This window comes from Tamandua tetradactyla, chromosome 2 (assembly GCF_023851605.1).
Source record: "Tamandua tetradactyla isolate mTamTet1 chromosome 2, mTamTet1.pri, whole genome shotgun sequence".
Taxonomy (NCBI): Eukaryota; Metazoa; Chordata; class Mammalia; order Pilosa; family Myrmecophagidae; genus Tamandua; species Tamandua tetradactyla.
In genome coordinates, this window is record NC_135328.1 from 22819709 (window position 1) to 22831546 (window position 11838).

An 11838-nucleotide genomic window follows, 5' to 3' on the forward strand; every position below is an offset into this window, starting at 1 on the left:
CAAAGCATGTTCTTTCCATAACGTTAGCTTTCAACATGAGGATTCTAGATCACCTGCATTGCAAATAGCAGACGCTTGTTAAAAATGCAAATTGATCTTCCTTCCTCAGACCTTGTGCATCACCATCTTAGGAAATAGAATACAGAAATCTGCATTTTTAAGAAGTTATCGATGTTAATTATTACTTGTCTGTGACACACTGCCTGACGAGCTGGAAGAGGAATTCCCCAGAGCCACTTAGAGCTGTCACCACCGCTGCAGCCAGTCAACACACTTGTCCCTTCTGCTCCCATTTTGCTCGCTTCATATGATAATTCTGTACAGACTCAGGAAATTCATATGCAGATTCTTTTCTTCTGTCTTACACCAGGTGTAGCACAGTGATATGGAAAGGACCAATTGGACAACTGAGATTGAGTTCATTCTGCAGGGACTTTCTGAGTACCCCAAAGCTGAAAAGGTCCTTTTTGTGATATGCTTGGTGATGTATCTGGTAATCCTCCTGGGGAACAGCACCTTGATCACCCTAACTATCCTGGATCCCTGCCTCCACACACCCATGTACTTCTTCCTGGCTAATCTTTCCTTCCTAGACCTATTGTACACCTCCTCCTTTGTCCCGTCGATGCTGATACACTTCCTGTCAGAGAAAAAGACCATCTCCTTCACTGGATGTGTTGTTCAAATGTCTGTCGCTTATGCTATGGGGTCCACGGTGTGTGTGCTCCTGGCAGTAATGGCGTATGACCGCTATGTGGCCATCTGCAACCCTCTGAGGTACCCCATCATCATGAGCAAAGCACTTTGTGCTCAGATGGCAGCTGGGTCCTGGGGAATCGGCTTTCTCAACTCATTGAAAGAAACTGTGCTTGCAGTACGGTTGTCCTTCTGTGGAAGAAATGTCATTAATCATTTTGTTTGTGAAATGTTGGCCTTTATCAAGCTGGCTTGCACCGATATTACCTTGAATCAAATCGTTATACTGCTGGGCAATGTAATATTTTTGTTCACCCCGTTACTGCTTATTTGTATTTCCTATATTTTCATCCTTTCAACTGTACTGAGAATTAATTCAGCTGAAGGAAGAAAAAAGGCTTTTTCCACCTGCTCAGCACATATGACAGTGGTGACGATGTATTACGGGACACTCCTCTTCATATACATGAAGCCAAAGTCCAAGGACCCCACTTTTGACAAACTGATTGCTCTGCACTATGGAGTCGTCACTCCCATGCTGAATCCCATCATTTATAGCCTGAGGAACATGGAGGTGCATGGGGCTATGAGAAAATTGTTGAGTAGACACTGCTTCTGGAGGAAAGGATGAGAAAGTGACACCTTCGAGTTTATGCATAAAACAAGTTCACATATTCTGAGGGGGGGACTTTAAATATAATAAGACAATAAATGGAGGCAATATGTTGAATCACAGCCTTTCTGAGTTAGAAATTTCCAGATTAACAGTCTGGAAATTAGTAATTAAGTCTAACTTGGTTACTTGATAAAAATGACCATGATCTCATAAAATATAGGGGCTGGTGCCTAAGAAGTACCAGTAAATATGGCAACAAGAAAAAAATATTTGAAATTAAGCCTTTCCAAGAAAATCCAACAGATATAATACTTAAATAAAACACATTATTTTTCAGTCCCTTCTGTTTGGAAAGCTATTTGATGTTCTGAATTTTGCTTATTGGCTGCTTTTTATTCTGCCCAGTGATCTGATGTGGCCTCAACCTACATTTCCAGCTATATACTTTGCTTCTTTCCCATGTTGCCCCATCCCCTTTGTACTGTGCTCCATTCACAGTGTAGTTACCTAATTATTTCGTGTTCTTTCCTACCTAAGAACAATCCCATGCTATTTCCTCTGCATTGTGGCATTTCTTCTCATTTTCTGGTGAAATCCTAGCACTCTCACAAGAGATTGGTTGAGTGTCACACCTTCTGACCCACCTTGAAACCTTCTGACCCATCCCCAGAGTTAGTTGCTCTCTCCTCCCAATGTGTAAATTGTCTATGCGACCTGAAGAATATCTGGTTGACCTCTAGATCCCGTTCTTTATCTATCGAATGTTGATGTGTGTATTTACTTATGTTTCTTTGTGAATTTGAAATGAGAACAGTTAAATTAAATGAATGTACACTACGCACACATATATGTCTATTTATATTCCAGAATTTTGCCTGGTGCATACAAATTTTCAATATATGGGGGTTCTTTCAGTTAGGTCACAAAAGCCTAGAAGGCCTGGATTATTGATGGACAATCCACTGTTGATTATCACATTTGAATTAGGCTATTAGATCTGCCTCACTCTCACCATCTCTGGCTTCCCTCCTCAACTTCCAGCCTTGCCAGAGACTAACATGAGCTGGCTGACTCAGATCATTAAAATATTGATACTATTCTTCACCTGGATTTCTATTACTTCTCCAAACTTTATCCTCATTTCTTTATTAAGTCTTTATACACCCTTGTATAAAGTAACCAAAAAAATCCAAAGCCTCTCCATGTATGCTGGGTGATTAGCCCTTGCCAGATCAGTGTCTCTCACTAGAAGACCTCACATGATGCCTCAGTGAGACAAATCAAGGCCATCCAGAAGAACTTCTTCATCTCTTGTGTCTCTTCCCTCACTATATTTCTATAGAGACTCAGAAAGAGAAAATTTCCATTCTCAAAGGGGAAAATGTCCGCTAAAATTTTCCAGAAATTCTTCCTTAACTTGTTTCTGCATATATACGTTCCAACACCTTCTCCAGCCACAAAGGCAGCTTCTGAACCTCCTTTGGTGATTGCACTTTTTCTTCCACCCCAAAACGTTGTGGGCATGAAGTCTTTGGGCTAGGCCCACTGCTTTCCTTACTATGGCATTTGGGCACCTTATAACTATACACCCGTGACCCCCACTCACTCAATGTCCTCTGTTTTTATCTCTCCAACTTTATTCCTATAAGTACAAACACCTGCTGGGCAATCTTCCTAAGTGATTCGGTCTTACCTCAGACTCAAAGTATTTATAACTGAAACCCTCTTAGTTTCTTAACCCCTTTGCTTACATAAATTTACTGTTCCTTCTATAAAGAGCATAACTTCCTTCTCCCTTCATTTGGAAGCATTCCACGATAACCGAGCTGTCAGAGACTGTTCTTCCTTATTATGTCCACTATATTGTGCTAAATAAAACCAGGAAATACTGGGGAAAGGAGTTCTATGTCAGATCAGATGGAAAATACTATGGCACCACAATCTGCCATAATGACTAGGAAGAAAATGAATAAACTAAAAATGTATGTATGGTTGCATATCTAAGATATGAAAAAGCATTAGAACCAAAGATGGCAAAAGATCTAAATTCTAGAGGCTGATAAGTCTTCCTCTGAAGGCATTTGTCACTAAAGGCATTTACCAAATTTGTGCATTGCTGGAAAAGGAACACTGCTGGAGCAAAGAAAATCCAGCAGAGCTTTAGGTTGCCATGACAAATTGGTGTAGCTCTACCTTTTCGCTGTTTGTTTTCTACCTGTCTCTTCTGTTGTTTGTTACCCTTTCCCTTTTATTATGCCCACTTTTGACATGATAATTTTTTTTTCATTTTTTTCACTTAATCCTTTTGCTGGATTATTAGTGCTTTATTTGTTTCATCAATGGTTCCTTTCGGGTTCATAGTATGTGTTCTCAATGTACGGCAGTCTCTTCTAGATTTATTACACCACTTCATGCATAATATAAGAAACTTGCAACAGTATATCTCTATCTTTACCTGCAGTACTTCTGATGTTATCATGCACTGTATTCCTACATATGTTATGAATGAGACATACCATTTTCATTATTTTTTTCTTTTAATGCAATTATCTTTAAATATTCTTTAAATTTAGATTATAAAAGAAGCTTTGAATATTTTATCACAATCACCATTTCCAAGGATCTTCATTCTTTTTTGCAGACCAAATTTCCATGTGATATTTTTTTCTTCTGATGGAAGTTTTTATTAAATTTTATCTTTTTGTAGGTTTTTCATCTACAAAATCTGCAAATGTCTTTTCTTTCTTTGATTTTGAAAAATATTTACCTTGGATATAGACTTCTAGGTCTTTTAAAATGTGCTCTGCTGTATTCTGACTTGATGTTTCTGAGAGGAAGTCTACGTCATTTTAACTTGGTTCCTTCCTCTCTAGATAATGTTTCTGGCTTTATGAAATTTTATTATGATTTTTGTTTGTTAGGTTTTCTTCATGTTTCTTACCTTTCAGGTGCATTGAGCTTTTAATGTTTGTGACTTTATAGCTATCATTAAATTTTGAAATTTTCCATTCATTATTTTTTAAAGTATTTTTCTATCCTGGTATTTTTCCTTTAAGGATTCCACTTACCTGCCTATCAGGCAACTTGAAGTTGTCCCATAGCAAATCGATGATAGTTTTCACTTTATCCAGCAGTATTCTCTCTCTGTTTCATTTTGAACAGTGCTATTGTTGTGACTACATTTTCAGTAATGTTTTCTTTTGCAGTGTCCAATTTGTTGTTAATCCCATCCAATGTATTTTTCATGTTAGTTATATTAATCACCTATTCCTCTTGGATTTTTCTTTTTAAAATTTAGTCTCTCTATATTTTATAATCTATATCTCTAGATAACTTTTTAGTGCCTTGTCTACTAATTCTATCACCAGTATCCTTTATGTTTGTATACCAAATATTGCAAATTTTACCTTGTTGGGTGTGAGATATATATGCATTCCTACACGTTTGATTGAGCTTTGTGCCTGGGTGCAATAAAGTTACTTGGAAATAGTTTTAAACCTTTTGCATCTTTCCTTTAGGCAGGATAAGAGCAGCCTTTAATCTCAGGCTAATTTTGGCTTGCTCATGAAACAATATTCTTCTGAGTACTTCACCTGATGTCCAATGGATTGCAAGGTTTTTCCATCATATCTAGTGGAAACAAAATATCTACGGTCTTGTGTGACCTTTGAGAATCAATCCTTCTAATCCTTTCAGCTGCTCCTTTCCCTGCTCCCACCTGGTTTCCTCACGTGTATATCAGTACCTTATCCACAGTCAGCTGAAGATTCAAGGGGTTTTTTCCTTCTGATCATCAAAGCTCTTCTGCACAATGTCCTCCTCTTTGTCATTTTCCTCTCTGCACTTCAAACCCTTTGGGCTCCCTGACCTCTCACATCTCTTTCCTGAACTCAAGATGATCTCCTGTCTCCATGTAGCTTTCCTCTCACTGTGCTGTTGCCTGCTGGGAAAATTACAGGGCTTACCTAATTCTATCCTCTCTCTCGCAGAGAGCACTGTCTTTTGCTGATTTTTGTCCAGTGCCAGAATTTTATTTTTCATATTTTGTCCATTTTCTTAGTTGATTCATGTGGAAAGGTAATTTGGTCTTTCCTTCTCTATCTTGGTCAGAAACAGAAATCTAAATCCTCCTCACCTATCTAACTTCTCCAGTGGGATTTTTTGGTATGCTCCAGTGTGTGTGTCTATGAGCTGTGGCTGGGAAAGAGATGGTGGGGGTGGGGGGCGGGTGGTAGAAGAGAGGTAAAGAGAGAGATTGATCTCCTGGGATATCTTAGGGTCATAATCTGAAGTAATTCCTGAGGAATAGCCCTCGGCTGGTAGTACACTCAGAACAGACACTGCTCTCAAGATATCTGAAGCCAGAAGGAAATTGAAACTATAGTCCAGGCAGGATCCAGATAAAAACTATTTAGGTCAAAGTGATAAGCCAAATGCCCTAGCTGCTTGACAAGTAGTCTTTCAGAATTAGCAGAAATGGACTTTAAAGATTACTATAGATATATTAAATAAAATAGGGGAAATGATGACCAGAATGAATGAAAAGATGTTGAAATCAAGAGAGAAATGAAATCTCTCAAAAAGGACCTAATGAGTGGTCTAAAACTTCAAAATGTATTTGAAGTTCAGCACTCAAATTGGATGGGGTAAATTGCAGTTTAAGAATGGCAGTAGAAGTGGGTGACCTAGAAAAAAAATAAAAATGATCTTAAGTGAAAGATAAAGAAATTTCTTAAAAAAAAAAAAAAAGCAAAATAGTGAATGAGAGAATATGGGAAATCTCAAATTGTATTATATAGGTATAATTGGAGTTCCAGAAAGAAAAGAGGATAAGCAAAAGAAATACTTAAATGGATAGTATATGGAAATTTTCCACAATTGTTGAACAAAAAACAATCCAAAATAAACCATATCTAGGAATATCATATTTAAATAGCAGAAAACCAAAAATTAGAAAAAAACTTTGAAAGTGAAAGAAAAAAGATATATTACATTCATGGAAAAATAAGAACCACAGCTGAAAGAGTGGAAACCAACAGTTAATGGAATAACACATTTAATGGTCTGTTAGGAAAGTATATATCCTATCAACATAGAATTCATTGTATCCATCAAAATTGAAAGCAAATAAAGACAATAAATAGCTAGTAATTTATTAATAGCAGACCCATACTACAAGAAATACTAAAGGAAATTCTTTGCTGGAAGGAAATAAACCTAAATGGAACATTGAATTTGGGGAACAAAGGAAGAGCAATCAAGATAAGTGTAAAGTACTGTTGGTTTAATTTTTAAAGATTTGACTTAAAACAAGTTAACTGCATAGTATTCAATTAAAAGTTTTAGAGAAATAAATATATAACAAAAGCACAAATAGAGGATGGTAAATGGAATTATTCTTATATTATACAACAAACTAGACTGTAATATTTTTAGGATGAATATTGATCATAATCTTGAAAACAACTAATTAAATAATACAAATGAAAAACTCTAGAGAGACCTCTGTTCCCAGTCAAGATGGTGTAACCTCATTCCTTCCTAGTCTTTCCACTTACAAGTAAAAACCCCTTGGCATCACACTTAAAATTAGCATAGGAAGACCGAAATGTGTAAAGAAGACAGAGGACTGGCCAGGGACTGATTTTAGTTCCTTAGGTTTTCCTTTTGCTTCCCATATATCCTGGATTGGACACTGAATAACCCTGCAAAACAGAACAGCCAACAGTCACAGATAAAACGGACCCCAAGGTAAGCTTCTATCCAAAGTACCAGGAAAAAAGGTTGCCTAGAAGAACAGAAAAGATTTGACAATATCCGTTCTGATTCAGCTAAACACAACAGAAAAATTGTGGCATCAGTGGGACCAAGTGAGAGTTGAACTTCTACTCCATACCCAGTGTTCCCCTACACAGAAGAAACAAGGCAGACTGTGGTTTTGCTAGGAGGAGTTAGTTAGCTCTCTTCCATCCCCATCCAAGGTGTCAGCAGGATCCAGTAGAAGCTGAACTTCTACCCTACCCAACAGCAATGGGGCAGAACAAGGCATTGCAACATAGAGCCAATCAACCCTCAACTTCCTCCACCCAGTATCCCCAAACAATGCCAAGTAAAGATGAGTACCTCTTCGGAGGGGGATATAATTGTTTTCTATTAAGTTTTAGACACTGTCCTGGATTTATTTTCATATTTTTTTTAATATTTATAAAACTATACGGTGTGGTCATCACTCCTGTTTTAAAGAAGAGGAAATTATACTCACACTATTAAGAAATCGCCTAAGATCATTCAGCTTGAATAGAAAAAGCAAACTGATAATCTATTCTCCATAACCCAATTGTAGTGTTCTTTCCCCTATACACATTTCTGACCAACTATAGGAAAACATAGCCCAACTGTTATGGAGATATTTTCCCTACATTTCTCCCTATACAATATCATCCACACCTAGGACTCAATTTCCATCTCTCTGTAAAGGTTTTCCTAACCTACATCTTTAGTCCAGATTTCTCCCCTAGACTTCACTATGTTTCTTCACATGGATATCTGACCATTGACCTGTAGTCAACTGTTAACAATTTATACCCTTGTGAGTGAAGTCACCGTTCTTAAGTTCTCCTCTCATCCAATTAGTGGCTGCATTAGAGGTCTTCACTTAGAACCAATAGAATCATCTCTGATGACTGCTTGTTGATACCTGAGAGGTTCTCAAGCCCAATGCTACTCCCCTGTATCTTCCATGTGCATCCTATCTTCTTCCTCATTCAGTTGCCCTAATTTTAAGTGCTCATTCCCTCTGTAGGTATTGTTACAATGGTCCTCTACCTCATCTCTCCCATTTTTAAGTTATCCTCCACACCAGCCCAAGACCATCTTTCTAACCTAAGCCTTAGACCTGATCATATCACAAGAGTGTGAAAAATCTTCGCTGGCTTTCCATTTCCTACAGAATAAAGCCCAAACTTCTGTGCTTATCTTGTTTTGATGAACTGGCCTCAACCACCTATTCCACTTTTATCTCTTCAATGAATTCTAGTCAATATTACTGAAAGGATCTCTCCCTTTCCTTCCTTTGTGAATTTGCTTACAAAAATGTTTCACTCATTTCTCAGCCTATTAAAATCCTATTAATCCTTTAAAGTCCAGTTTAAAGACCACCCATCTGTGAAAACTCTCCTGAAAGCAATTAATCAAAATCATGCTGTCCCCACCATCCCCATATCTCTTTTTCCTAAAAGACTGTAGCATTCAGAGTTCCATCACAATGTTTAATGCCCTTTTCTATACCCTGGAATCAGTGAACAACATGTAGAAAATATTCATAAAATAATTTTCAAATGTATGAGTGATGCTCTTTCAACCAAGGTGTTCCCAAATAGAACTTGCACCTTTTCAAGGTTACACAAAGGAACTACATATCACTTTTCTTCCTACTATTTGAAATGGCCAATCCCTTGACTTAAGCTTGAATTCAAATGAATTAAGTTTAAGCCATCTGCATAGCCCTTGCTCTTCACCTAACAGTCCTTTCTCCTTATCTGATTTTCTCATTGTCAGGGGTGCGCTTGAATATCTGTGGAAATTTGTCATCGGGGCTTTTTCATTTGGTTAATGGCACCTGCACTCCAAGAATGGCACATAAATGGAAAATTTCAATTTGGCATTATATTTATCAATCATACTTTCTTCTAAGCTTCTGCTTAGTTATATTCCTAACATGAGCTACTTAAGAAATGCAAGCAATAGCTAAAAAAGTAAAAGATAATTCATGAAACTGAAAGTACTTTCAACTATAAATTAATTGTAACTGTGGGAGAGTAAATGACAAAGTATGTCAAAGATAAATGGATTTACTGAAAATAGCAAAAATCAGGACCAATATTCTTCTGCCCACGTGAATCCCTCCCTCTACCTCTCAAACAAACATATTAGGACCAGCTTAAAAAAATATGGCACTGAATAATCACACTAGATGTCACCACCCAAATGCATCTCTCTAATATCTCTAATTGGGCCGAGATGCATTTGCCAGAAATCTTATAAGCATCAGCGTTAGTTTACTGCTTCAAACAATGCACATGAAAGAATGCCCTTTGATAAAAAAAGAATAGTAACAGTTGGTTGCTGGTTTTGAATTTATATCCTTATTTGATTGTCACATCAGCCATATGATTAGGTACTGCTGTGCCCATTTTCCAGATGAAGTAACCAAAGTGCAAAGAGGTCAAAGCACACCTTTCCAAGGTTGCACAGATAAGTGGAAGAGGAGTTCAATTCTTAGTTCATGATTTTCTATTATACCACATTGCCACTCCTATTGCAGCAATAGCTAAATTTACAAGTATTGACATTGTAAGTGAGAAACATACCAATATTTTCCAAGGATTTTTATTTCTTCAACAGAAGTACATAAAACTTTAAAGTAGAATAATATACTTTCTGATTCTAACTCAGAACAAGATTGTAATATATTTTATTTTGTTTTGCTATTAAGGGCTTAGTAGTAAGGATAAGAAATAGGGTTTTCAAGTAATATCCACTCCCGTTTGAACATTACTTCTTACTTTGGTCACAAAACCTTTCTTATTTGTCATGATATGTCCCTGTTACTTCTTCAAGAGGTATTACATAATGTTTTAAGGCATTATTATTTCTGGTGTGAAATATCCCATTCACCTTGACTTCTAATCTCTTTTTTCTTTTTATCCAAAAAAATTAAGTAATGCTAACCCTCTTCCTGCTGTTAAATGTATTGAAATAACTAACTACAAAGTTAAAAGAAACTATTAATAGGCAATATAAAAATGAGAGATCAGTGGTGACCCTCTGTGTTGAAGGTGGCTCCATCAGGCAGATTGAACCACATGACCTATGATCTAGTCCAAATCCTTAAGAGGTCTTTACCAACTCAAAGCACTGTAATAAGCTTATAGATATTTGGGAGTCAATTTTATAAAAGTAAATAATAAACCCAAGACCACATACCAGAAAATTTGAAAAAGAAGTAGAACTTTACTCAGGAAAGCACAACATATAAATTAAAGCTTGTGAGGTTTGACACACTATACCTCCTCACCCACAGATCAGATTTGCCCTGCCCTTATGCAGGCAGAAAACTCTACCTCTGAATGGAAGTAGAATGAGTGAGCATGCTGAGTTGGAATCAGAAATAGTTTTAAATCACTGTGTTAGTTTTTACTTATGTGTACCTTCCTTCCTCCTTCGAATTTGAGTGATTGTCACTCTTCTTCCCTATTACCACTACCCTCTTAAAGTTCTTCTTTTAATCTTCCAATGGCCATAGGTCACTGCCTCAATGGCTGATCAGTAATCCATTGAGCCCAACCTATCTGTCTTGATGAAGTTATCACCCTTTATATGGACTGGTTAATTTTGGGTGTGATCATTTTCACACACCCTATGGTTAAGCCCAGTACAGCTTCTGTATCTTTCCCTATAGGGCAACCCTTAACCTGGCCATAGCCATAACCATAATTCCATTAACTGTGATGTAAGCCATATTATAAAGGGCAAATAAGATTCACATAGCCACCTCACATTTACTCATCTGGTCCAGAGGGTACAGCAAATGCTATGAAAGTTGTTGAGTGTTTATCTTAACAATTTTTATATCTGTGGTTTGTGTAATAAAATATATTCATATATTTCAATATTTTACACCAATTTAATGGGTTTTGAGTATTGTAAATTTCATAATATCACTATATTATTTATAGTATAATATATAATTATACTATATGTAATATCACTATATTATATAAAGTATAATATATAATTATAGTATTATATATAATATCACTCTATCGATCACTATCAAGCCTTTTCTTTTTAAGTGCCAGTGGGTACATTTATTCCCTTGGATTTCAGGGATTAGGCAGCTGGAAAAAGAAAAGTAAAAAGGATAATGATAGTTTCACTGGAAACCCTGTAGCTCCTTTGGATTTATAACATATTGTCAGCACCCTAAGATCAACAATATACCGCTAAACTTTGATTCTTTTCCTGATTGGCAATCCTCTATCACACTTGTATTTAAGAGTATATTTGTTCAGACCGTTTACAGCTGTACATAGACATTCATGCCATAGCCACGAACATACCCACAAATACAAACCACAAACAAACATTTATAAAATTTGTAGGCTATTTCCACTAAATTGAGCTAAGCTGAAAGAGATTGAAATCATGTATTATCTCAAATATCTGCTATAGCTATTACATTTGAATACTTTACATACAAAAGTTTGAATATTCAACAGTAGATTAACAATGTTTAAAGTTATTATATATTCTTTATCACACAAAACAAAATAAAATGAAATTTTGCATCATGATTTCTTCTATAAAAGTTTCATATGTCATTATGTGAGATATCGTTGTTATCTATGAGATTCAGTGGTCTCTTAAGAATGAAACTTAGGAAATCACACAACTCAATTAAAATGAATATTTTTCCCCATCACCCCAGTGTTTTAATATTCATTGACCACTAAATAGTCCTTAGA

The 11838-nt window shown here is 36.4% G+C and overlaps 1 protein-coding gene across 1 annotated transcript; it reads left to right on the forward strand.

Annotated features, from left to right (window-relative positions):
• The first annotated feature begins 216 nt into the window (after positions 1–216).
• Positions 217–1327, forward strand: LOC143655751 (olfactory receptor 13D1-like). Its single transcript, XM_077127172.1, has one exon. It carries the CDS (start codon positions 386–388, stop codon positions 1325–1327), a length of 942 nt encoding a protein of 313 aa, XP_076983287.1. The 5' UTR covers positions 217–385.
• Positions 1328–11838: the final 10511 nt, after the last annotated feature.